The 24504-nt window shown below is 59.5% G+C and overlaps 2 protein-coding genes across 6 annotated transcripts; both read right to left on the minus strand.

The window, feature by feature from the left end:
* Positions 344-6710, minus strand: SLC27A5 (solute carrier family 27 member 5). 3 transcript variants are annotated; one of them, XM_021097370.1, is made up of 11 exons: positions 5951-6710; positions 5401-5610; positions 4928-5086; positions 3254-3378; positions 2597-2707; positions 2268-2462; positions 2097-2187; positions 1374-1572; positions 1071-1168; positions 781-911; positions 344-690 (listed from the first exon to the last, which is right to left on the minus strand). In XM_021097370.1, exons 1-11 carry the CDS (start codon positions 6636-6638, stop codon positions 514-516), a joined length of 2184 nt encoding a protein of 727 aa, XP_020953029.1. In that variant the 5' UTR covers positions 6639-6710; the 3' UTR covers positions 344-513. The 3 variants fall into 3 exon arrangements, with proteins under 3 accessions (XP_020953029.1, XP_020953030.1, XP_020953031.1); XM_021097371.1 differs by having other exon boundaries at positions 2648-2707; positions 5951-6709; XM_021097372.1 differs by lacking the exon at positions 2597-2707 and having other exon boundaries at positions 5951-6707.
* Positions 8010-14413, minus strand: ZBTB45 (zinc finger and BTB domain containing 45). Of its 3 annotated transcripts, none has more exons than XM_021097384.1 (3): positions 12974-14413; positions 9424-10708; positions 8010-8825 (listed from the first exon to the last, which is right to left on the minus strand). In XM_021097384.1, exons 2-3 carry the CDS (start codon positions 10706-10708, stop codon positions 8569-8571), a joined length of 1542 nt encoding a protein of 513 aa, XP_020953043.1. In that variant the 5' UTR covers positions 12974-14413; the 3' UTR covers positions 8010-8568. The 3 variants fall into 3 exon arrangements, with proteins under 3 accessions (XP_020953043.1, XP_020953045.1, XP_020953044.1); XM_021097386.1 differs by lacking the exon at positions 12974-14413 and adding an exon at positions 12801-12967; XM_021097385.1 differs by lacking the exon at positions 12974-14413 and adding an exon at positions 12750-12967.

Below are 24504 nucleotides of genomic sequence, written 5' to 3' on the forward strand. Positions count from 1 at the left end.
AAGCTTCTGCATCTGCTCCCCCAGACCCACTCCTCTCGCAGTCATGCTCACCCTTCTTGCCTCCGTCCAGCGCCCCCTGGCCCTTGGCCGACTGCCCACCATGGCGCTTCTCCCCACATCCTGCAGAGCACACTCGCATCCGTGGGCTGGGCCTGGCCCCCACCCCACGAGAGGCCACAGATGACCCCCATATAGAATCAGCGGTCATCTGTCCTGCAGTGGCTGCAGGGTTGCCAGCTTCGCCCCCACCCCGGCCTTGGCCAGTCAGCACCATTCCTCAAAGTAAGGTGTCTGCAGCAGACTGGCTCTGCCCTCCTTGCTTGTGTCCCCATCCATGCGAACATCCGTGTGCACATCCGAGTTTATTCTCCATCTGCCAAGGGCTCAGGGTTGGCTCACACTGAGCAGCTGGGGATAAGGCCAGGCCGGGGCTCCTGGGGACCATACACGTGGGGGATGGTCCTGCCGCCTTGGGCCCAGCGCCTCTGGATGTCCTGCGGGCTGACTAGACTGTCAGAGTCGCCAGGTGCCCTCACACACCGCCTGGTATATGTCTGGTGTCAGGGGCTGGAAGGCGCGGGCCTGGTGGTCCAGCACGAACAGGGGGTCGGCAACAACGCCCACGTTGAAGCCTTCGCGCACCAGCCGGGACTTCACCAGTTTGAACGTGCTTGTGGTCTCCAAGGTGTCCTGCAGGGACAGTGACCATAGCCCCGACTGTGACTGCCCCCCCGAGGTCGCCCACCTACCCACCCACTACTGCAGCAATCCTGGGCTCACCTGGATACGAATGAAATGGGGGGCAGCATAGGCAGGGAGCCAGTTGCGCACGTGCTCGTATAGCCTCCGCCCGTCGAAGGTCTGGCCGGGGGCCAGCTGCACGGCAGCCATGCCCACCTTACCCTCACACCCTGCGGGGCAGAGCCATCACTGGGCGACCCCCCCCCCCCACAACGGTGTCCGCGGCTGGCCGTCTCGCGTGAGTCCCAGCAGCTCCCTCACCGGTAAGGAAGCTCCGCCACCTCCCACAGCGCTGCTGCTGGCGGTTTAGAATGAAGCGAACCCCGCACCTGGCACAGCCACACCGTAGACGTTCACCTCCTGCAGGAAGTCCACGAGTGACAGCACGCCCTCCACCTCTCGCGTGGACACGTTCTCTCCCTTCCACCTGCGGGGTGGGAGGCGGTGCTGGGACCCCCACGGGGGAAAGGACCCCCGCCCACCCCGCCCCAGCCCTTGACCAAGCCCCGCCTCCTGCCACAAGCCTCGCCCATCGCATCCAAGCCACGCCCCGGAGGGCAGAGGCCCCGCCTCCCGCCCAGCAAGCCCCGCCCGGATGTCCCCAAATCCTGCCCCGAGACACCCCGCGGGACCGGAAGGTGTCGCCCAGGCGGTCGCGGAAGTAGAGGAAGCCTTCGCGGTCCATGGCCAGCACGTCCCCGGTGTTGTAGTAAACGTCGTTTGGGCGCCGCACGTTGTACACCAACTTCTTTTCCGTCTGCTCGCGGGGCCCGCGGTAGCCCACGAAAGGCTGGCGGGCCAGCACCTGGGTCAGCAGGAGCCCCGGCTCCCCTGGGGGTAGAAGGGGGCCTTAGCCGTGGATAGAACCTCCGGGACTCTCGAGAGAAGAGCCAGACACGGATCCAGAGACAGACAAAAAAGGAGAGGCCAGAGAGAGCAGGTGGCACCAGGGAGCCCACCAGAGATAGGAAGAGGCTGACAAGGATGGCGGAGGTAGAGACAGACAGTGGTGGGGAGAGAGAGATTCGGCCGGAACCTTGCAACGCCCCAGGAGAGAAGACCCGAGAAGTTCAGGACAAGAGAGTGAGGCTCAGGAGGATGGGACTTCCACCGAAAGCACGAGCGAGCAACTCAGACGGACACCCAGAGGCCCAGCCAAAGAGCTGGACGGAGCTGAGGGGCAGAGGGTCCCAGACTGTGGTCAGACAGGCCTGGGAATCGGGGCCTGGGGAAGGGCTGCAGACACCAGCCCCTGGGCACCAACCTCGAGGCTTTGGGTGGCTTGTTCCAGCCATGGAGGAGGCAGAGGGTCTCCAGCCTCCCCACACCCGGGAAAGGTTCCCCCACCTCCATACCTGGCCCCACAGGGATGCAGAAGCCCTGCTTGTCCCTCACAGGCTCCTCCGTCTCCATGCTGAACTGCACGAGCTCGAAGGGGGACATCATCTGAGGAGAGGACGGGAGGTGTCGGCAGAGGTCCTGAGAGCTCAGCCTCAGTCAGGGCCACCGTGACCCGAAGCACTCACTCGGAGGAAGCAGTTCGACTTGCCCTGGGCCCCACAGCGCCCTGGGTAGTTGACAAAGCCGACATTGCCTTCTGTGGCGCCGTAGGCTTCCCAGATCTGAATGGGGCCGAAGCGCTGCTGGAAGGTCTCCCACACTTCTGCCCGGAGCCCACTTCCAATAGCCAGGCGGACTGAATGTGACCGGTCCTCAGGCCGCTGCAGGGACATCCCGTGAAGGGGAGGGGGAGGTGCGGTGAGCATGCCCAGAAACCCTTCCCTGGGAGGGATCTTGCACCCTTTCCTGAGGAGCTGCCTGGGGGTCTCCCGAGTGCTTCCTTTAGAGTCCTTACCGGGAGTTTGTACCCGGAGAGGTACTTGTAAGGGTTGCCTGCAGAGGTTACCTGGGACCTGTCCCTGAAGCGACACGGAGGGGTGGCTGGAGGCCTCATCTGGCGACTTACCTAAGGAAAGACCTGGGGTCTTACATAGGGGTAGTTACCTGAAACGTACCTGGAACGGGGTGGTTACCTGGAGGCCTCAGCAGGACGAGTTACTTGGGGGCCTTTACCTGAAGGTAACTTGGGACAGTTATCCGGGGCCTTGCTTCAGGGTAGTGACCTGGAGACTCCTTGGGAGGATGTCTGGGGACTTTGGCTCAGAGGCACTTGCCTGAGGTCCGTACCTCACTGATCCTCAAGGCTGAGGCTGCCTCGCGCTTCTGAGATGCCCCTGAGCCAACTCTGTGCCAGGCACTTTACATGTTGACGTCTCACGTACCCCCTTAAGGTGTTATCCCCATTTTCCAAGGGAGGACACTGAGGCTGAGGGACCGGAGGTCATGGGCCCAAGACAACACAGCTGATCAGCAGAGGAGCCAGGCCTGGCAATCTCGTGTGTGACTCATGACCACAGCTCTTGCCTGGGGGGTTTACCTGGGGGACCGTGCTTGAGTCCTCTACCTGGGACAACTGCGGGTTCACCTTGGAGCCCCAATCTTAGCACCTCACCTGGGGAGTGTTGCACAGGTACCGCAGGACCTCGCCCACGTACTGGATCACAGTCACGCCATGCTGCCGGCAGTCGTCCCAGAAGCGGGAGGCAGAGAACTTGGGGGCCAGGACACAGGTCACGCCTGGGAGGGCGGAGAGGAAGCGGTTCTGGGTGGTGCTGCCCAGCCACTGGGAGAAACCGCCTTCATCAGCGGACCATGGCCCGGAGGCCCAGCACGACATCAGCCTCATCTCGGATAGCTGGCCGGGCCAGGACTGCTCCCACGAGAGGAGCACAGCCAGGCCTGGCTTCGAATCTCGCCTGCAGCGTGTGTGGAAAGCCAGATGCCCGGTACAAGATGGACCCTGCCAAGTAAGGCAGCGAGCGGGAACCACGCGATTGGGACTAAGGCCTTAGGCGTGTCTGGTGGGGAGATGTCTCCGTGGGGGGTGAGGCGGCGGAAGGATGGGTGGCGACGGATGGGTGGGTTGGTGGATGGACACGGGACGTTTGAAGGGAGGACCCATGGGTCAGCCCCTTTCAGGGGCCACTGCCTTCACGCCAGGAAACGACGCCCCCCTTTTCTGATAACCTCCGCAGCCGCCTCTGGTCGGCGCTCTCCCAACCTCAGCCTCGATCCCCCACAAACCCTGCAAGCGAAACATCGAAGGCCAAGGGACCACTGCCCTGTGCTTGTGGAGGTGGCGGGCGTGTGTCATCTTTTTTTTTTTTAAAGGCTGCAGGTGGAGCAGAAACGAATCCGACTAAGAACCATGAGGTTTTGGGTTCGATCCCTGGCCTCGCTCAGTGGGTTAAGGATCCGGTGTTGTGTTGAGCTGAGGTGTAGGTCGCAGATGTGGCTCGGATCTGGTGTGGCTGTGGTGTAGGCGGGCAGCTGCAGCTCTGATTTGACCCCAGCCTGCGCACTTCCATATGCCACAGGTGCGACTCTAAAAAGCAAAAATAAATGAATAAATAAAATGTGAGCGTAAAGAAGAGGGTGGGTAATGGGAAAGTGATAAACAGAACACAGACGACAAGCTACCGATGGTGGCTGAGGCTGGGTGCTGAGTACCTGAGCATTCACACAGAAAATTTAGTTTTTGTTGTTTTTGTTCATTTCTTTTTTTGGTCACCCTATGGCAGATGGAGTTTCCAGACCAGGGATCAGATTCAAGCTGCACTTGTGACTTGCACTAAAGCGACAGCAGCACCAGATCCTTTAACCCACTGTGCCAGGCCGGGGATCGAACCCACATCCTGGTGCCGCAGCGATGCTGCTGATCCCATTGAGCCACAGCGCAATCTCCCAAAAAGTTTAGTTTTTATATTTCACTATTTTCCATGTTAAAATTTTAGGGGAGAAAACAGACAAGAGAGATCCCAATCTGAATTCATGGTCAGGTGTCCAGGGAGACAAGCCGATGCATGGCTCTGGGTGGGTTTCCCCACTGGCTTCGCCTGGGATGAGAGCTGCTATATACACTCAGCTCTTGTCACCTGATGCCCACAGCACAGCCATTAGGGACTACGGGGTGTCCACACCTCCATCCAGGGAGCCCTGGCGCTCCCTGCTCTGCGTTCCTCGTCAAAGGTAAGAACCTGAGGTGCTGGGTAACCTGTGGGGCCTTGTCGCCCTGACCTCCAGGCTGGCAGTCCTGTGGATGGGGGGTCCTTGGAGAAGGGCTTACCCAGTTCCAAGCAGCTGAGGACCCCAAGGACGAGCCCCATTGTGTGGTACAGAGGCAGGACCGAGTAGACCACGTCATCAGCCGTGACCCCGCACAGGGTCAGCATCCCACTTATCTGCAGCACCCGCTCGTACGTGAGGATGGCTGGCTTCGGGAGCCCTGGGGACAGAGCAGTGGGAAGAGTCGGGAGGTGCCGTGGTGGGGTCTGCACAGCCCGGGCTCTGAGGCTCTCGGAGGCAGCCAAGTTTGGGGCCCGTGGGAGGGGGTGCGGAGGACAAGCTGATTGGGATTCGGAGGCTGAACTCCAAAGCTCAGGGTTTCGGTGGCTGTTTACTGGGCTCGGCGCTCAGGCCAGTGTCACAATCAAAGGGCGAGGCGGGTCTCAGGGGTCAGGTGTGAGGCCCAGGTCAGGCTGGGGGTCGGGTCCGCAGCAGAGTTCAGAGGTTGGGGTTAGGACTGCTGGGCGCCCTCACCCGTGGTCCCTGAGGTGTAGATGAACAGGGCGGGGCTCCGCAGCTTGATCTCAGCACGCAGGTCAGCGGGCACGGGGTCTGAGGGCGCAGCATCCAGGGCGGCTCCCAGAGCCCCCACCCCCGGGGTGGGGGAGGAGTGGCCCAGGTAGAAGCAGCGGATGTTCTCTGCCTGCAGCTTGGGAAGGATCTCCTCCAGGTTCTCCCGGAGGCCTGCAGGGATGGGGCAGAGGCGGAGGTCACGGGAGGCCCACCTTGGAGGTGGGGGAGGGAGCCCCCCACCAGCCACAGAGGAAGCCTCGGCAGAGAAGGGTGTCTGCCTCATCCGTAGAGAACCCTGCCATTAGCATTTGGGGCGAAAGATTGAAATAGCCATGGTGAAGAAAAAACAACACGCACCCCTGGAGCCCTCAGAATTGCTTTCTGGCAACTGAGTTCTGGCTCTAATTGCCCACAAGGGTGAGTAGGGTGCATGAGGCTCTTGCCCAGCCCCTACCAGGACCCTGCCCCTGTCCCCACCCGCTCCAGCCTCACTGGACTCTGAGGTCCTCACCTGGGTCCACCACCAGCACCCGAGCCCCCGAGCTCAGCACCGCGTGCACCAGGGGTGCCCCCCGGCCGTGCGGATTGATCCAGGCAACCGGACAGCCCAGCTTGGCCAGCCCCAGCCACAGGCCCAGGGCAGGAACGGTCTGCGAGGGCAGCATCAGCAGGGCAGTGGGCTCCCTCTCGTGCGGGCCCAGGGCGTCTCCCAGCTCGGCCTTCATGACCCAAGCTGCCCGGCAGGCCCTGGCGTCCAGCTCCCCGAAGGTGACCGTCTGGCTCCCCGGCCCGGTCCACACCAAGATCTGGCGCCCCGGCTGCGCTCGTGCTCGCCGCTCAAAGGAATCGATGAAGGTGTCAGGCGGCCGGCGCCTCAAGCGTGCCTGGATGTTCAGGCCCAGGCGCAGGGTCCCGAAGAGGTAGCCCAGGTCAGCGGGCAGCCAGCGCAGCCCTGGGGGTGGCCGCGCAGGCAGCAGAGCCAGCGTGAGGGCCGCAGCTGCCAAACTCAGCCAGTGGGGCATCCAGGGGCCCAGCCAAGGCCACGCCAGCACAGCCAGGCCCAGCAGCACACAGCAGGCGGAGTCTCCCAGGAGCCAGCGCAGTGCCAGGGCCACTGCCGCAGGCCACGCGGGCCACCCCAGGCCTCGCAGCAGCAACAGCAGCAGCACCAAAAAGGCCAGTCGCCCCTGGATGCCCATGGCACCTGCTCCTGCCTCAGCGAAGTGTCCAGGAGCGCGCTCCTCTGCCCCGGCTGAGAGCCCGTCAGCCCCACCCCCTGGCGGCCACCCAGGCACTGTTGACCAGGGTGCTGGCTTCAGGACTCTGCCCCCAGGCCTTCTTAACCCCACCTGTTTGCTTCCTTCTGCCAGGTCTTCTGCTTGGCTCCAGACCCCCTGCCTGGGGTAAGAGGCAGGAAAATCCCTGCTCTCAGGGAACTAAACCTCCAGTCCGGCCAAATGCAGAATCGGCAGGACAGCAAGGCAACTCTGGCTGCACACACTGCCTATCCACCCGCAAACCTCACCGAGAGTGTCTCCTGTGGCACCAACTTAATCTGAATCCGTGGGGAGAAGGGACCGGGCCTGGATGAGCCCCCAGCCTCTTGCCAGGTACCCAGCAGGTGCTCAGTAAGCACTTGAACAAGCCCAGCTCTGATCTCCAAACCATGTGCTCCACTCTCTGCCACATCCTCGGCATCAGCGGGGACCATGCTCAGGGGTCAGGAGGCTGAACTCTGCCTGTAATGTGGGTCTGGTGGTCTGTGCACGGCTGGACCAGGAAAGCCGTAGCCCCTCAGCTCTGGGAGGAAGTCACTGGGGTAGCACAGAGAAATGTTACTGTTGGCCCCGGCACAGCAAGCTGGGCAAGGCGCTGCGGCAGCCGCCCCCTCACCGGCTCCAAATACCAGAGGGCCGGGGCCACAGGTGGACTCTGTGATGGAAGCAGGAAAGAGAGCCTGAAACTGACATCGCCTGGCCATCTTCAGCAGCCCAGTGGGCAACCCGAGGGCCCTGGCTGCCGCTTTCTGCCCAGCCTCCCAGCCCCAGCCATGCCTGCCATTCCAGAACTTTCCAGCTAGGGCAGGTATCCTGGAACTGAGATTCCCTAATGGCAACCTGACCGCAGAGACCCTCTGGACACCCCCCCCCGCCCTACTCCAAAGGGAGGCGCTCAACCCTCACGCCCGTCAGGATGGGGACAGAAAGTCCGAAGGCCAGAGGTCTGGTTGCCATATCTGGGGGACGGGGCCTCCCACCCCGCATCTTGGGCGGCAGCAGCTGGGACCGAGGGCAGGGACTTCCCACAGTGGCCTCCCTCTCGGAGACCCACCTCAGGCAGGTCGGCCTGTACCCCTCCCACAGGACCCAGGGCTCTGGGAGTCAAAGGCGAGTTATATGTGTGCCCCACTCCCGCTCAGAGAACAGCGGCCCGAGATGACACAGCCCACTGTCCTGGCCCAGCCCACAGGGGCGCAGGGAGTCGCAGGGGTGCTGTCCAGGGACAGGGAAATGCCCCGCAGCAACGCCACAGACAGCCTGTGAGGGCAAGGAACACGCGGGTCCGAGAGCTCACGCTTCCGGGTTTGGGCCCCACGGCCCCCCGTTCTTTATTACCAAGCAGGGCTCCCAAGACCAGGCCTCCCAAGACCAGGCCTCCGTCCATGATGCGCGTCTAGACGCCCTAGACGCCAGAGCAGGGAGGGGTAGCTCGGGTGGGGGCCGGGGCTCCTCGGGCAGCCTGACACGGGGGCAGAGGAGCGGCCCTAGACCCCACCCCACTCAAGGGGGGGCAGGGGCGTGAACGGGAGACGGAGCCGGGGGTCCTGGGCCCCACACCAAGGGTGAGCCCAGGTCAGGCTGGATGGAGATGATCCAGTTCTCAGAGGTGGTCGGGGCCACACTCATCCCCAGCCCGCCGCCACCTGGAGGGCCGGGTATGTGGGAGGAGGGGACGAAAGCGGCTGGAGAAAAGGGTGGAGACGGGAGGAGGGCCTTTGCTCCGGAAAGAGCGTCGTCTGGAGGCGGGAACTGGGCGAAGGCGACGCTGCAGCAGTGACCTTGGAGCCGGCTGGGGCGGGAGGGAGCCAGAGCACGGCCACCACGGGCGTGGCCAGGCCCCAGGCCCGGCTCAGGGCGCAGGGTGCGCGGCCAGGTGGCGCTCCAGCAGCGCGCGGTGCGAGAAGACCTTGCCGCAGGCCGGGCAGGGCGCGCGCTCGGGCCGGTGGGTGCGCATGTGCACATTGAGCGAGCTCTTCTGCGTGAAGCGCTTGGCGCAGACGGCGCACTGGAAGGCGCGCACGCCCGTGTGCGTGACCATGTGCTTGAGCAGGTAGTCGCGCAGCGAGAAAGAGCGCCAGCACACGGCGCACTGGTGGGGCTTCTCCCCTGCGGGCGACAGGGAGGGCAGCACACGCAAGTCAGCTGAGAAGCCGCCCCGCGGCGCCCTTGCCGGGCAGGGACACTCCGCCCCACCTGGAGCAACCCTCAACCCGGAACCCCCCAGCCCGGCCCGGACGCCGCTCGCCCAGACCCTGAGGGTCATACCGCGATGTCGCTGCCTGTCAGCACCCACAACCCCGACAGGCAGCCTCCCAGCAGGGAATCCCGCAGGTCAGACTCCAGTTGCCCAAGGATAGACAAACCCCTCACTTGCAGGGCCCTCCTTGCCCCCAAGCCGCACCGCGCCTGGCACAGGGCCGGGCTTCCCCTCCCCCCCCGCCACGCCCCTAGAGCATTCCGGGCCCTGGTCGCGGGCCACGGCTCTGGGGGCTGTCTGGCAAGGCCCAGCACCTTCAGTCCAGGAGAGACCCAGGCATACCTGCCCCCTCCCTCCTGGCTGCTCTCATGCACTGGGGTGACAGAGTAGGCTGCCCCCTCGCCCTGAATCAGAGAAGGGAAAGCAAGCCGTGTAGACCTCCAGAATCCTAAGTTCTAACACTCCATCTCCAAGGATCGGGGGACTCCGAGACCAACCCCGGCTCACCCGAGTGGATGAACATGTGCTTGGTGTAGTTTTTCCGAGAGCTGAACGTCTTGTGGCAGTGACTGCACTCGTAGGCCGGCGGGTCGGCCCCCGGGGCGCGCGCAGGAGTGGTCGAGGAGGCTGCTGTGGGAGCGGCCGGTGGGGCCGGGGCCTCCCCTAGAGGCGCGCTAGGCGCTGCATCGGGCGGGAGCCCAGGGTAGAAGGCGGGCGGGGGCGCAGGGGCGGGCCCGGAGGGAGCAGGAGGGGGTTGCGCCGGCGGCCCCGGGGCGCCTAGATGAAAGGGAAAGAGCGCGACCGGTGGCCCCGGGGTCTTCACGCCAGGTGGGCGGGGTCCGGGCAGGACGCAGTCGGGCGGGGCGGCGGTCTCGGCGGGACAGCCTTCGGGGGCAGAGTGATCTCCGTCTTGCCAAGCGGAGACGTAGCTGTCGGGGAACACGTCCTCTGCGGCCGAGGTCCCCCGGAGGAAGTCCCTCCCGGCGCCGCCGTAATCAGAGAGGCCGGCGGGCGCAGGCGGCTCCTCGCGCGCGCTATCGGCGGCCGCGGGGAGGAAGCCGGCGGCGCAGTCGGGGAAAGAAGGGGGCGCCTGGCCCTCGCCCGGGCCGCCGCCTTCTCCATCCTCGCCGTCGGTCTCGTCGTCGGTCTCGTCGTCGTCGTCGTCACCGCCGTCGTCTGGGGCCGCGGTCAGGGCCGGGTCGGCATCCGACCCCTCCGCCTTGGCCGGCGCGGGGGGCGCCGGCAGCTGCAGGCGCGCGGGCTGGCGCTGCTTGCGGCTGTGCGCCGCACCGGGGTGGCTCGGGGGGCGCGCGGCCAGCAAGTGGCGCAGGCGGTGGCGCAGCTGCGCGGGCGCGAGCGGCGGGGGCACGGGCGTGGGCAGGGGCGCGGGCGCGGGGGTGCCCGGGGCAGGCGCGCGCGCGCGGGCGATGATCTGTGTGCACTCGTCTATGACCGTCTGGATGCGCAGCACGGACGCGGCTGTGAGCACCTGCAGCGCTTCGCCCTGCGCCACCACCAGCGAGCCGCTGTAGAGGAACTCGACCAGCTGGCGCACCGTTTGCGCGGGCACCACGGGGGGCACGCGGATCTCCGAGTGGCCGAGCAGCAACTTGTCCTGGAAGAAGGGCGAGCCGGCGGCCAACACGCAGCGGTGTGCGCGCAGTGAAGCCTCGCGGATGCGCACAGTCACGTCACAGAAGTGCCCACCCAGCCGCTGCCCGTTGAGGGTCTCAAGCAGAGAGCGGGAGAAGTTCTGCAGGTGAATGTGGTGCACTGCCTCCGCCGCCGCCATCTGCACCAGACGAGGGGGCGTGAGTGAGGGAAAGTCAGCTCGCGGACCCACCCACCCGCAGCGTGCCCATCCCTTCAGGGGGACAGGGCCCAAGGGTGAACCAAACTGCTAGGCTTTATGAACCCTCTCCAACGCCTCTGTCCCTCCAAGACCTGGTGCGCAACATACACAACACAGTAGGACTACCTGCCCCTGCTCGAGGACTCCTGAAGCCCCCAGCACACGGATGGCAGAGGGTTGGGGACACCAAAATTTTGCCCCCCTCCTGGCTTGCTTACTGCCAGGGTGGGGAGGTCCAGGGCTTGCTTCCCCTACCTTGCCCCACCCACCCTTCCTAACTCCAATATCCAAAACAATTCCCCTCCTAAGGGGCAGTGCTGTGGAAGAGTCCGGGAACCCCTGTCTAGAGCAGGCTGCTCAGTCTCACCTATGCCCCACCTTGCTGGCTGTGGCTTCCCGCACTAGCAGCTTCTTTTGGATTTCCCCTTGCCACGGCTCCCACCCTCAGAGCATCAACGGTGCTGCGCTGCCTCAGAACTGGTGACACTGACTAGTGTATACAGAGGCCTTCGCAGGGGGCGACTGGCATGCCTGCCTCTGGGACTAGGCGATTTAGGGTGTGCACAGGGTGTGCATAGAGTAGGTTGGGCATTAGCCTGACAGGCGCCCTACTGGAGGAAACGACGTGGTCTCTGGCAGACTTCAGCACAGCGGCAGGAGATGCCTCCTGTAGCATGCATAAGTTCCCAGGCCGAGGATCGAACCCTCATGACAGAGGCGACTGAGCCATTGCAGTGACAATGCTGGATCCTTAACCCAAGGAACCACATGCGAACTTCACTTCCTGGAATCTTGCTGGGGTTTGTGGACTGCACAGGGGTGTGTAATTGGTTGGGTGCAAGTGGAGCAGCAGAGGCCTCAAGATCAACATGGCTGAGCAATTTTTTTGTGTGTGGCTTTTTAGGGCTGCACCCTTGGCATATGGAAGTTCCCAGCTAGGGGTCGAATCAGAGCTGTAACTGCTGCTCTACACCATGGCTCATGGCAACGCCGGATCCTTAACCCACTGAGCAAGGCCAGGGATGGAACCCAAATCCTTGTGGATATTAGTTGGGTTCGTTACCACTGAGCTACAACAGGAACTCCTGGCAGAGCAATTTGGATACTTCTTGTCAAACTGTGGCCTCAAAATCCCAGCATTACCCACCCTCAGGCACTGCAAGAGGAGGGGACCCCCCCCCCCGATAATTCTGGGAATCCGAGAACCTCTGCTACTTCACCATGCTTTCTTGGCCTCAGTTTCTCCTGTCACACTAGGATGAGATACTTGGCTTACCCGAATCCAGGCCACACACACTTCCAGTCTAGGGGAGACGGGTCAGTGGGACACAGGATACACCCTGGGACCCGCCCACTCTGCGCCAGCCTGGCCCCAGAGTCAGGCCTCTCGTCACCCTCCGGGTCTACCAGGGTCTCGAACTCATCCCTTCTGGTTCTTTGTGCCCAAACAGCTTTCCTCTGCTGGGGGCATGCATGCTCCACAGTGACCCCTCAGACCAGCCTGCACACCTCCATTGCCCCAGTAACTGCCTTACGACCCCCCACTCCAGGTCTATTCCCCACACCACAGCCAGAGGGAACCTGTTCGGACCTAACAGGTCAGGACCCTCCTTAGCTCAGAGCTTTCCATGGCAATTCCTTAAACAAGCCTATCTTTGCCCAGGCCTCTGCCACAAGCACCCTTCACCGTCTTTATTCACCTGGCATCTAAAGACTTCAAATTTGTGCCTGGACGAGGGGGTCAGAAACCTGTGCCTCAGTCCGAAGGGACTGGACCCTTCCTCTTTCGACCCACCCCTGCCCTTCTCTTTGGAAGGGTCCGATTACAGTGCAGGTGCAGCAGAATCTTTTGGGCGCCTCGGAACAAAGGCCCACCTTGACGCGCCGCACCCAGGCATCCTGGCCACCATGCCTTGACCCATGCCATGCACTTTGCTCCGAGCACCCTGTCCTGTTCTCTGCGCCACTGCTCGCGCCTCACCCTGAGCCCAGCATCCCATCTCTGATCTGCTCTGGCTGCACCCGCTCCAACCTGGGCGGACCCGGGTTTCCCGCCTCCGCGCTCCTGCCGGCCCGGTGCCCCCGTCCTGCAGCGCCCCCTCACGTTTGCGAGGCGATCTTCAAGCTTAACGCGGGCGCCCCTCCCCTGACACGCCCCGACCTCCCCGCCGGCCCTGCGGCAGGGGGATGCCCGCCTGACCCCACCTCCGGCTCCTCCTCAGGCACCAGGCCGGGCGGTGGCCGCCTCAAGCTCAGCACCTCCAAGGCCGCACTTCCGGGCCGCAACGCCGGCGGAACCAAAGTCCGCAGCCGCTGCGGCGCGTGGAGACGCTAGGTCACAGCACGTTTCCGGCGTTTCCATGGAGATCAGCCGCCGCCGCCAGGACGCACTTCCGGCCCTCCTCCGAGTCGGAACCGACGTCGCGGGAGCTGGGGCAACCGGGCAACGTCGCCTCAGAAACGGGATGGGGGCGGAGCCATCAATCTGCGAGCCACGCCCCTGCACGTGTGCTGCGGGGTCGGAGCGAGGGTGGGTGAGTGGTCTGCCCCAAGTTTCGGGCAGGTCCAGGCAGGCTTGAAGCCCAGTGCACCCCGGCTCTGTACCCATGGCAGCAGCAGTAGGACTCGTCTCTGGTGTCAATCTCCAGCCTCTCGTGGGCCGTGGAGGCTGCGAGTGGGATTTGGGCGCTGACGCCACGCCCATTTGGCCCAGAGCCTGGGTCCCGGGTAGAAGGTGAAGGTGCCCTGCACACCAGGTCCACTTGCCCCTGGGCGAGTAGGGAACAAGTCAATGTTCACCGGATGCTTTCTGCATGCCACACTCTGGGCCGCGACTCAGAAAAGAAAGGGAGTGCGGGGATGAGATGAGTGGTACCTCTGCCAGGAGCGTGTGGAGCAGCCAGACTCCCCAAACCGTAAGGGAACAAAACTTTAGGGAACAAAATCTGGGAAGAGCTCCCTGGGCAGAGGAACGGCCTGGGTGCCAGGGCCTTGAGATGGGGTGGCTGTCCAAGACAACCAAGAACCAGCCCCGTTAGACGGTGAGGTTGCACGGGTGGGTTGACTGGGTCTTATGCCCTGCTCATGGGGACTAAAGCGGGGGCAGCACGGAACCTCAGCGGACCCTATTTTTTGTGCAGCAGGGGCGGAATCCAGCGTCGAGCCAGTATAGGGACAAGGTCACAGTGCCTGTGTCTCGCGTCAGGCAGCTGCTGAACAGCTGTATTGTAGATGTGCTGAAGGGAGGGGACATGCCAGGAGGGAAAACACTGTCCCCAGCAGCACCCTTGCCCTGAGGTACCTCATTAAAATCTGGGTCTCATGGCCTCGTTGTCCTTGTACAGAAAGCAACTCCCTCGGGATGGCCTACCCAGGTCATTGTTTCTCCTCCATCCACCTCTCCTGCTCATTCCTCTCTGGCTTCACAGACTCCTTGCTGTGCCCACCTCCGCTGTGAGGCCAGAGGTTCATCTGTGTCCTTCACCTTAACAGACAGCTGCTGCCAGTATAACCCACACAGGTGTATAGGTTCCAAAGCTGCTTTACTCTGCCCTGGGCCCAATTCTCTATGATTGTGGGCATTAAGTGACAGTCCTAAAAATGGCCCAAGATTCCGTGTCCAGCTCCCCAGAACCTGAATAGTATATATATACATATGCGTGTGTGTGTGTGTGTGTGTGTGTGTGTATTTTAAGGCCCGCAGGTGCAGCATTCGGAAGTTCCCAGGCTAGGGGTCGAATCGAATCAAATCGGCGCTACGGCTGCCGGCCTGCACCACAGCCACAGTAACACCGGATCCAAACCGTGCCTGTGACCTACACCACAGTTTACGGAAACACTGGATCCTTAACCCACTGAGAGAGGCCAGGGATCGAACCTACCTCCTCATGGATGCGGGTTGGGTTCCTTACCACTGAGCCACAATGGGAACTCCCATAGTAGACATAATTAAGGTTATTACTAATCAACTGAGTTTAAATAAGGAGAAGGCCCTGGATTGTGTGGATGGGCCCAAGGGAATCACTAGGGTCCTTAAAGGCAGAAGCAGAAAAGGACTTGAAGTAGGAGAAGGGACTCCAGGGCTTGGAAGGTGGGGGGGCCACGTGACAAGGAATATGGGGCTGGTGGTGGGGTCTAGGGTCTGAGAAGAGCCGTGGAGCTAGCCAGCAAGAAAATAAGGACCTCAGTCCTACAAGTGCATGGCACTGGGTTCTGCTAACAGACTAACTGAGCTGGGAGGAGACACTTCCCCAGAGCTCCCAGATAGGAGCCCAGCCCTGCCCACGGCTTGATGGTGGCCTTTGTGAGACCCAAGCAGAGGATGCTACCTGGGCTTCTAATCTACAGAACAGTGAGCTAATGAATGATGTTTTAAGCCACTGGGTTTGTAGTAATATGTTAAGCAACAGCAACGCAAATACAACTGCCAGAGACTCAGGGCCTCCACACGGGGAGTGTCTGATAAACACCACTGTCTTTCCATCTAATGAAGACTTTCCCATTGCCTGTCTCTTGCTAAATATTTTATTTCTGCCTTACCAGCGTTTATTAGGTAGGTCTCATCCACCCATCCCACCAGCAGAGGGACTTGGTGGGCAGGGAGGGGTGAGAGGGGGAACCAACCACCCAGACACATGACGGGAACAACACTAGGGCAGGTGGAAGGGCATGTGTGAGGTCTCTGAGGAGGGAGGGTGGCCCTCCCTTGGGTGAGGTGGGTGAGACCCACTGTCGGGGGTGGGGGTAGGGGAGAGGGAGGACCACACTCCCATCTGCCTGTCTAAAGGACCCTGGGGAGGACAGTGGACTAGAGGGGCAGCAGACACTGCCAGGAGGAGACAGATTTAGAAAGGAGAGGACAAGGGTGGCTTCAGGAAAGCTCTTAGCAGATGAGGGTGAGATGACGACCTGGCCAGAAGGAACGCGGAAGGCAGGAGGAGAAACCACACTCCACCCCTCGGGTGGCCAAGGAGGTAGGAGCTGTGGCCTCCTGCGACACAGCCTGGAGAAAATATCTATTTTGCTTTTCTCTCCAAAGACTCTCCAGAGGTTGTGGGGGCATCTCGAGGAATAAATAGCATGACTGAGGACCCAGGTTGGATAAGCCAGGGAGGGCCCTCCACCCTGGCTGACCGTCAGGGGAAGGGGCCGAGCCCACAGCGACCACAGGCACATGAAAGGGGCAGGAGGAACTGAGCCAAGGCAGGGAAGGCCCCCAACACACACAGCTTCTGGCAGGAGTCAGACTCAGCCCTCACACCCAGCTCAACCAGGGTCCCTGGCCTCCCTCCAGCCTCCTCTGTGGCAGGCACTGTGTGAGGGTGAAGCCTGGCGCTGTCCTAGTGGGTCTGGGCTGTGCCAGGTGTGGGATGCAGGTCCCAGGCCTCAGGCACACACCTCAGTCTGCTGGGAGCGTCCCCCGGCCCGGGGGATAGACATTAAACGTATGCCCAGAAGAATGCCTTCCGGGCCCGGCCGACACGGTGGGACGGAGGGAGGTCCCTGGCAAGGCAGAGACCAGCATGGAGGGGTCAGTGCTCCAGATGGTTCTGAGAGGAAGTGGGGAGCCCTTTGAGGTGGGGGAGGGGTAATGGCAGGACCTCTAATACCCAGAAAGGCCCCGGAGGGAGGGGGCTGGGGGGGAGCCGGGACCCAGGCCCCGCTGGAGTTCAGGGAGGCAGCAGGGACAACGAGTGGGACCAAGCAAGGTGCCTTCGGGACTTACCTGGACAGAAACATCCAGACAAGCTTCAAAGACGGTCATTGAGGGGGTTGGGGTGGCACGAGGAATAATTGCGATTTTGAGTTGCTTTCGCATATAAAAGACAAAGAACCTCCTGCCAGCCTTGCTGGAGGAAACTGTGGGGAGGAGGAGGGACCTGAAGTTAACGAATCATCCTAACGATACAACTGCCTCTGCCTCGGCTCCGGGGTCCCTGCATTAATTTGCAAAACTTAAAAAACTTAAAAAACCGGAGTTCCCGTCGTGGCGCAGTGGTTAACGAATCCGACTAGGAACCATGAGGTTGCGGGTTCAGTCCCTGCCCTTGCTCAGTGGGTTAAGGATCCGGCGTTGCCGTGAGCTGTGGTGTAGGTTGCAGACGCAGCTCGGATCCCGCATTGCTGTGGCTCTGGCATAGGCCGGTGGCTACAGCTCCGATTGGACCCCTGGCCTGGGAACCTCCATATGCCGTGGGAGCGGCCCAAAAAAATAGCAAAAAGACAAAAAAAAAAAAAAAAAAAAAAAAAAAAAACTTAAAAAACCCAAGAAACACTGAAGACAGTATAGCATACACTGAAGCACTCACATTCCCAAGCAGCAAATATTCTTTTTTGGGGGTCCTGTTTTTAGTACACTTAAAAAATTATGGGGGAAAAAACTGTAACTGCAATGTATACATCTAAGGATGACCTGACCCCCTTGCTATACAGTGGGAAAATAATAAAAAAAAAAAAAATTAAGGGAGTTCCTGGCATGCTCAGTGGGTTCAGACCCCGACTAGGATCCATGAGGATGTGAGTTGGATCCCTGACCTCGCTCAGTGGGGTAAGGATCCGGCGTTGCCTTGAGCTATGGTACAGATCGCGGATGCGGCTTGGATCTGGCGTGGCTGTGGCTGTGGTGTCGGCTGAGAGCTGTAGCTCTGATTCGACCCCTAGGCCAGGAACTTCCATATGCCACACGTGCAGCCCTCAAAAGCCCCCCAAAAAGGTAAAGCTTGTAGGTGAAGGGGAGAGCCCTTGGGGTGGCACGCCGGGCAGTTCTGTCCTTACAGCCTCTTCTTCCCTCCCCACCTTGATGCGCTGGAGCCAGATTAACCTGTGTTTTCATCCAAGGTCCTCAATCCTTTGCTCCTGGGTGCCTCGGGGCAGGTGTTCCTGGCACCCTGGTGCAGGGCCCACTGCAGCCTTCCCTCCCTCTGACCGCCAGCTCTCTCCTGGAATTCTCTAGCTCAAGGGCACATGTGAGCCAATCATTTGTAGTGAGTTAACCATTTAGGGCCACACCCGAACCTGCGGCCTATGGAAGTTCCCAGGCTACACCACAGTTCATGGCAATGACGAATCCTTAACCCTTTGACTGGGGCCGGGGATTGAACTGTGTCCTCATGGATACTAGTGGGGTTTGTAACCTGGCAAGCCACACCGGGAACTCCAAGGCCAACGTCTTCAAACCTCTCTTTGTTCCAGTGGGATCAGCGGTTCCTCACAGCCACTGGGACTCAGGTTCGATCCCTGGCCTGGCACAGTGGGTTATAGATCCAGTGTTGCCACAGCTATGGGTGGCATAGGTCCCAACTCTGGCTGGGATTTGATCCCTGGTCCTGGACCTCCACATGCTGAGGGGTGGCCAAAAAAGGGAAAAAGAAACCCCTCTCACCAGCCAAAAACAAGTCTTTGGAAGCTTCCTTACTCCCTAGCGTGTCTATTTCACATCCCCAAGTCCCAGCTGTCCACAGACAGGCCCTGCTGGCTGGTTTGTGTGCCCCGGTTTCACTCAGGATTGCTCAGGGCCTTTGCTTCCAGTTGATCACTTCTCCTTTTAATTCAGGTGATTCAAATAATACATAAATCAACCATTTTAGGAGTTCCCTGGAGGCCTGGCAGTTAAGGATCCAGCGTTGTCACTGCAGTGGCTCAGGTTTGATCCCTGGCCTGGGAACTTCTGTAGACCTCGGGCAAGGCAAAAAAAAAAGGGGAGTTCCCATCATGGTGAGGCCGACTAGGAACCATGAGGTTGTAGGTTCGATCTCTGGCCTCGATCAGTGGGTTAAGGATCTGGCGTTGCCATGAGCTGTGGTGTAGGTTACAGACGTGGCTCGGATCCCGAGTTGCTGTGGCTGTGGTGTAGGTCGGCAGCCGTAGCTCCGATTGGACCCCCCAACCCGGGAACCTCCGTATGCCGTGGGTGCGGCCCTAAAAAGAAAAAACGGAATAAGGAAAAATTAACCATTTTAAAATGAACAATTCAGGGGACATTAGTATGGTCGCAATGTTGTGAAACCACCACCTTTATTTAGTCCCAAAACCTTTTCCTCACTCCCGTAACTCATCTTCCCCTCCCTGCAGCCCCTAGCGACAGCTAATCTCTATGTCTTTCTGAATTTGCATATTCAATATTTCATATAAGTGGAATGATACAATATCTGGTCTTTTTGTATCTGATTTTTTTCACTTGCATAATTTTGTGGGTTTTTTTGGTCTTTTTGTCTTTCTTATGGCCACACCTGAGGCACATGGAGGTTCCCAGGCTAGGGGCTGAATCCAAGCTGCAGCTGCTGGCCTACACCAGAGCCACAGCATCGCGGAATATGTGCCTGCTGAGTCTGTGACCTACACCACAGGTCATGGCAATGCTGGATCCTTAACCCACTGAGCAAGGCCAGGGATTGAACCCGAGTCCTCGTGGATGCTAGTTGGGTTCGCCAACCGCGGAGCCAAGAATTCTGACTTGCATACTGTTTTTAAGATTCATGTATGTGATAGCAAATACTAGTGGTTTGTTCCTTTTTATGGCTAAGACTGAACTGTATGGAAATATCACATGGTTTTAGCCATTCATCGATTGGTGGACATTTGGGTTGTTTCTGCCTTTGGCTGTTGTGAATAGTGTTGCTGCGAACAGTCCCGTACAAGGATCTGGCTGAACACCTTTTTTGGTTCTTTTCAGTATACACCCAGGAGTGAATTGCTGGATCAAAGAGTTAAATCTATGTTCAGCCATTTGAGCAGCTGCCAAGCTTTTTTCCCGAGTGGCTGCACTGGTTTCCATTCTCACCAGCAATGTAGGAGGTTCCCATGTCTCTGTGTCCCTGCCAACACTTCTTATTCTCATTTTTAAAAAAAGCCGTCCTAGGTGTTCCCGCTGTGATGCAGCAGGTTGGCTCCAACATGGTCTCTGGGTTCAGTCCCCTGCCATCACAGCGGTGGCTCCAATTCGATCCCTGGCCCAGGAACTTCCATATGCCATGGGTGCCGTCAGAAAAAAAAAAAAAAAAAAAAAAAAAAAAAAAAAAAAAAAAAAGCCGTCCTGGGCAGATGTGAAGCAGTATTTCGCAGTGGCTTGGTTCTCGTTTCCCTAGTGACTGACAACGCGGGCTGTCTGTTGATGTGCTTGTTGTCCATTCGTTTGCCTTCGTCAGCCCGCTCCTCCTCTTCCAACAGTTAAATTGCACTATAATGAGCAGTATAATGCATTTTCCTTTTTTTTTTTCAACGGCCCCCTCAGTGAGGCCTGGTGGAGGACAGGGGCCCTGGTTTCTAGCAGGACGTGCCCGCTCCAGATGGACACATGCCGGCTGCTTCTCTCCTTCCCTCCAATGCCCCTTGAGTTCTCATGGGTGGAGAATTCCTTCTAAAGACTTGTGCTTCAGGCCCGATCTCGTCGGCTTGAAGCCCTCACAGGGGGTGTTCGGCACCATTGCCTCCCATGCAGGACCTCCCAGGGGGGCAGGGACTGCCTGGCTCTGCCCACTCCCAGGTGGCTCCTCTGATCCCCCGTCCATCACTGCAGAGTGTGTACAACAGAATCCTGACCTGCTCAGGAATCTTAGGACAGCTTGGGAAATGTTTTCCGAACTCCAGCATTTAATTATCTCAGCAAAGACCGGGACCATGTGTTCCCCTGAAACACGGTTCCCTTTGGGAAGGCAGACTCAGTGCTGCGGTCTCTGGGTGAGGGGCTGCCTGAAAAGCGGCATCATATGGTGACAGATGGGCTTATTTTTCGGATTCTGTTCTTTTTTGAGAACACAGCTCATGGACAGGGTGGATTCACTGCGTGTCAGTCAGTGACAATCACTGTGTTTTCTGATGTACCATTGGGTTTGGCTTCTGCATCCTGTTAACACTTTTTCGGTCAGGCTTTGGGTCCTGACTCTGGGCGGAAGCAGGTGTTCCAGGCTCACCTGGGGCTTTTCCTACGTGGTTCTGGAATCCTTTCTCCTGAGACCCTTGGTTCCCATCTGCAGGGCAAGGGATGAAAATCTGGACTCTGGATGTTTCCTGGCCTTTCCCTCCCTGCCTTTCCTGGGGGCCAGAGATCGCGTTGGGAAGGCAGATGGAGGGTGTGAGGGTACCCCCAGCCCAGGACTGGGTTGAACTCTCTAGGGAGTAGAGAGCTTGTTACCTGTGAAATGAGGAGTGCAGTAGGCAGACAGATGGCCCCGAAGTGACAGACATCCTAACCCTGGGGACCTGGGCAAGGGGCTCTTACCCTTTCCTGATCTCTTCAGAGAAGAGGATCCTTGCAATTGTGAGTAAGGACCTGGAAACGGGGAAATTGTTCCGTGTTATCTGAGCAGGCTCTAAATGTCAGTTCTCATGGAGCTTTACAGGACTGAGGCAGAGGGAAACGTGTCAACTGTCTTAGTTGGCTCTGGTTGCCCACACCGAAACTCAAGAGCCTGGGTGGCTCAAAGGGCCAAAATTCACTTCTTCCAGGTTTGGGGGCTGGCAAGTCCAAGATTGAGATGGCTGCCAGGTCGGTTTCATTCCGAGGCCCCTCCTCTTGGCTTCTAGGAGCTGCCAAGGTGCTGTGTGCTCCTGCGGCCTCTTCTTTGTGATCACAGAAATCTCTCTGGTGTCTTTTTTTTCTGTGGCTGCTCCCGTTCCTGGGCCATAGGACTGACAAAGTGGAATCCTTAACCGCTAAGCCACCAGGGAACTTTTTAATAAGACAGTCATTGCATTCTGAGAGCCCCTGCCTCACGACCCTAATTACCTCTCAAAGGCTCCATTACCGAATACTATCACATTGGCAGAGCTTCAATACAGGTATTATGAGATGGACAAAATTCAGCCTATATAGCAAGGCGCCCAGAGGAAAAGGCAATTCAAAGGTGAGAGGTTTGAAGGTGATGGCCTTGGCGTTCTCGTTGTGGTTCAGTGGTAACAAACCTGACTAGTATCCATGAGGATGTGGGTTCGGTCCCTGCCTTGCTCAGTGAATTAAAGGATCCGGCACTGCCATGAGCCGTTGTGTAGGTCGCAGACGCAGGTCAGATCTGTTGTTGCTGCGGCTGTGGTGTAGGGAGGCAGCTGCAGCTGCAGCTGCAGCTCCGATTCAACCCCTACCCTGGGAACTTCCATATGCTGCAAGTGCAGCCCTAAAAAGCAGGGGGAAAAAAAAAAAAAAAAAAAAAAAAAAAAAGGACATGCTGCAGCCACAAGGCTAGGAAGCCCTGGAGCCACCGGCAGCTGGAAGAGGCAAGGAAGGACTCACCCCCAGAGGCTTCAAAGGGAATGAAGCCCTGTCCACAGTGTGGTTTTTTGTATTGTTTTGGTTTTTTTGCCATGCCCACAGCCTGTGGGAGTTCCTGGTCATGGGACAGAACCCTCAGCACAGCAGGACCTGAGCTGCTGTAACAATAATGTTGCACCCTTAACCTGCTGTGCCACAAGGAAACTCCCCTGCCAATATTTAGATTTCAGAATTTCGGCTTTCAGAACTGTGAACTACATTTTTGTTTTAAGCTGTCAAGTTTATGGTAACGTGTTACAGTAGGCACAGGAAACTAATGGAGGAACCATGGTTATTTTATTTTCTGTCTTTTTGCCTTTTCCAGGGCCGCTCCCGCGGCATATGGAGGTTCCCAGGCTAGGGGTCTAATCGGAGCCGTAGCCGCTGGCCTACACCAGAGCCACAGCAACGCGGGATCCAAGCCGCGTCTGCAGCCTACACCACAGCTCAGGGCAACGCCAGATCCTTAACCACTGAAGAAGGCCAGGGATCGAAACTGAAACCTCATGGTTCCTAGTTGGATTCATTTCTGCTGCACCATGACGGGAACTCCAACGCTGTGAATTTTACCACAACTAAAAAAAGGCTTAAAAAGTAATAGAACCCAGACCTCAGCTTGTTTTCTACATATACCTGTCAGAGTATTTATTTTCATGTCCTTTTACACGCTGCGTGCCCACTGTGGAGCAGGCCCTGGGCAAGGCATGGCAGGTGCAGCCGTGACCATAAACACTCTGGAGGTCCTATCCTTGTGAGTCTCTGTAGCTGAAATGTGAGTGTAGAGAAGGAGCCCGGCTGAAAGAGAGGCAGGGAAGAACGTTCTGGGCAGAGGGAACAGCCAGTGCAAAGGCTGTGAGGTGGGAACAGGTTGGCCTGTGTGGTAGAAGCTGAGTGGTAAGGTCAGAGATCAAAAGGGACAGACTCATCAAAATGTGATTTTTCTGTGTGTGGTAAAATACACATAAAATTGCCATTTCAGCTCTTTTCAAGTATACAATTAAGTGGCATTAGGTACATTCCTGAGGCTGTGCAGCTATCACAGTGGCCTTGTTCCCAAATGAAATCCGTGAAGATGGAGAGGTTGAAGTGATGCAGCCACAAGACTTCCCCAAGAAATGGCTTTGGGGGTGTTGCCTGAAGGTTGGGGGTAGAGTCTGCGCAAGGGTGGAGTTTGGGAAATGAAGAGAGCGTGAGAATGGCTGTCCGCAGGTGGCCGCCCAAAAGGGGCAGTGGACTGGCTGGCCCCTCCGACGTATTGTTTCACTCCTTGAGTCCTGTCTGCACAACAGTGGCCGGTGGTCCAGGACTGGAAAGGGGCGACGCTGGAAAGGGTGGACAGGGAGCGCAGGGTGGGAGTACAAAGTGACACTGGGGGCGGAGCCAGACGTACCCATGTCCTTCCATGCACCTCTGGGCAGGCTGGCTCCCCAGAGAGGCCCTGTTGGGGGAGGGTTCTGGCCTGGCTTGGCCAGTCCTAGGGTGCCCCCTTGTGTTTCTCTGAGTTTGCCTGAGCCTGGTTTCCAGGTGATGCTCTGGAACAGTGGCCAGAGTCGAGTGACGTGACCATACCAGGGAATAGGTGTCCAGCAACCTCTAGGCACCTCCCACGCCTCCTCCTGTCCGCCTCAGGGCCTCTGCCCTTGTTTCTGCAGGAACTGCTTTCCCCCAGGTGTTTGGGGGCCGCCTCTAGGGAAATGCACTCCTATACCTTATCCACGGCCGCGTATTTTAACTGTCTGGCCCCTGACCGCCGCGTGGCGGCCTGCTAGGTGGGGCCAGGGGGTGGGAAGAGGACAGGATGGGTACGGCTCCTCCGCGGCCACCCAACCCGGGCATGTGGGGCCCAGCTCAGAGGGCAGGTGGGGTCGTGGAAAGTGCTCAGCAAGTACTGCTGGAGCCCTCCACGCCTCAACCTGCGCGCGGCCAGCCACCAACTTTGTTCCCCAGCTCCCGGCGGAAGGAAGCCGAGGTCTGCGGCCCCGGCGGCCCCGGCGGCCCGGGCGGCCGCGGGGGGCGTGGTTGCGGGGGGCGGGCCGGCGGGCGGGGCGGGCCTTGGGGGGCGGGCTGCGGCCGCGACAAAGGAGGGAGCCAGACAAAGCCCCCAGGCCCCGCCGCGAACAAAAGCCGCCCCAGGCCCGGCTGCGCTGGACGCACTTCTACAGCCGCCGCCGCCAGTGGGCGCCTGGGGAGCGGGGTGCGCGAGGCTGCCCCGCGCTCCTCCTGCAGCTTTCGCGAGATCCAGCCCCGAGAGGGGCACAGTGGGGTCTCTGGGCTGGCGGTGCGGGCCCTGGGGGGTCTTTGCATCCTCTCCAAGCTGCCACCGCTGCCTCCTGGACTTGGAGCCCTCAGGACAGAGGAGCCCAGCCCAGGGGCGAAGGCCCGACCCTGGGAGCAGCTCCAAGGTCTCAAGGTGTCTCCGGGCCAGTGACACCAGACAGGATCGCCTCCCACGGGCCTGATCCCACCTCAGACAGGATCCCCTCCCACTGACCTC

Source organism: Sus scrofa, chromosome 6 (assembly GCF_000003025.6).
Source record: "Sus scrofa isolate TJ Tabasco breed Duroc chromosome 6, Sscrofa11.1, whole genome shotgun sequence".
Classification (NCBI taxonomy): domain Eukaryota; kingdom Metazoa; phylum Chordata; class Mammalia; order Artiodactyla; family Suidae; genus Sus; species Sus scrofa.

Excerpts from the sequence above, each read along its gene's own strand:
- SLC27A5 (XM_021097370.1), bottom strand. The coding sequence starts at position 6,638 with ATGGGCATCCAGGGGCGACTGGCCTTTTTGGTGCTGCTGCTGTTGCTG. Across the intron at positions 3,379-4,927 it reads CCTCAGCTGCTTGGAACTGG|GCGTGACCTGTGTCCTGGCC; the intron begins GTAAGCCCTTCT and ends CCGCCCTCCCAG. Across the intron at positions 691-780 it reads CCCATTTCATTCGTATCCAG|GACACCTTGGAGACCACAAG; the intron begins GTGAGCCCAGGA and ends CTGTCCCTGCAG.
- ZBTB45 (XM_021097384.1), bottom strand. The coding sequence starts at position 10,708 with ATGGCGGCGGCGGAGGCAGTGCACCACATTCACCTGCAGAACTTCTCC. Across the intron at positions 8,826-9,423 it reads GCACATGTTCATCCACTCGG|GGGAGAAGCCCCACCAGTGC; the intron begins GTGAGCCGGGGT and ends TGTCGCCCGCAG.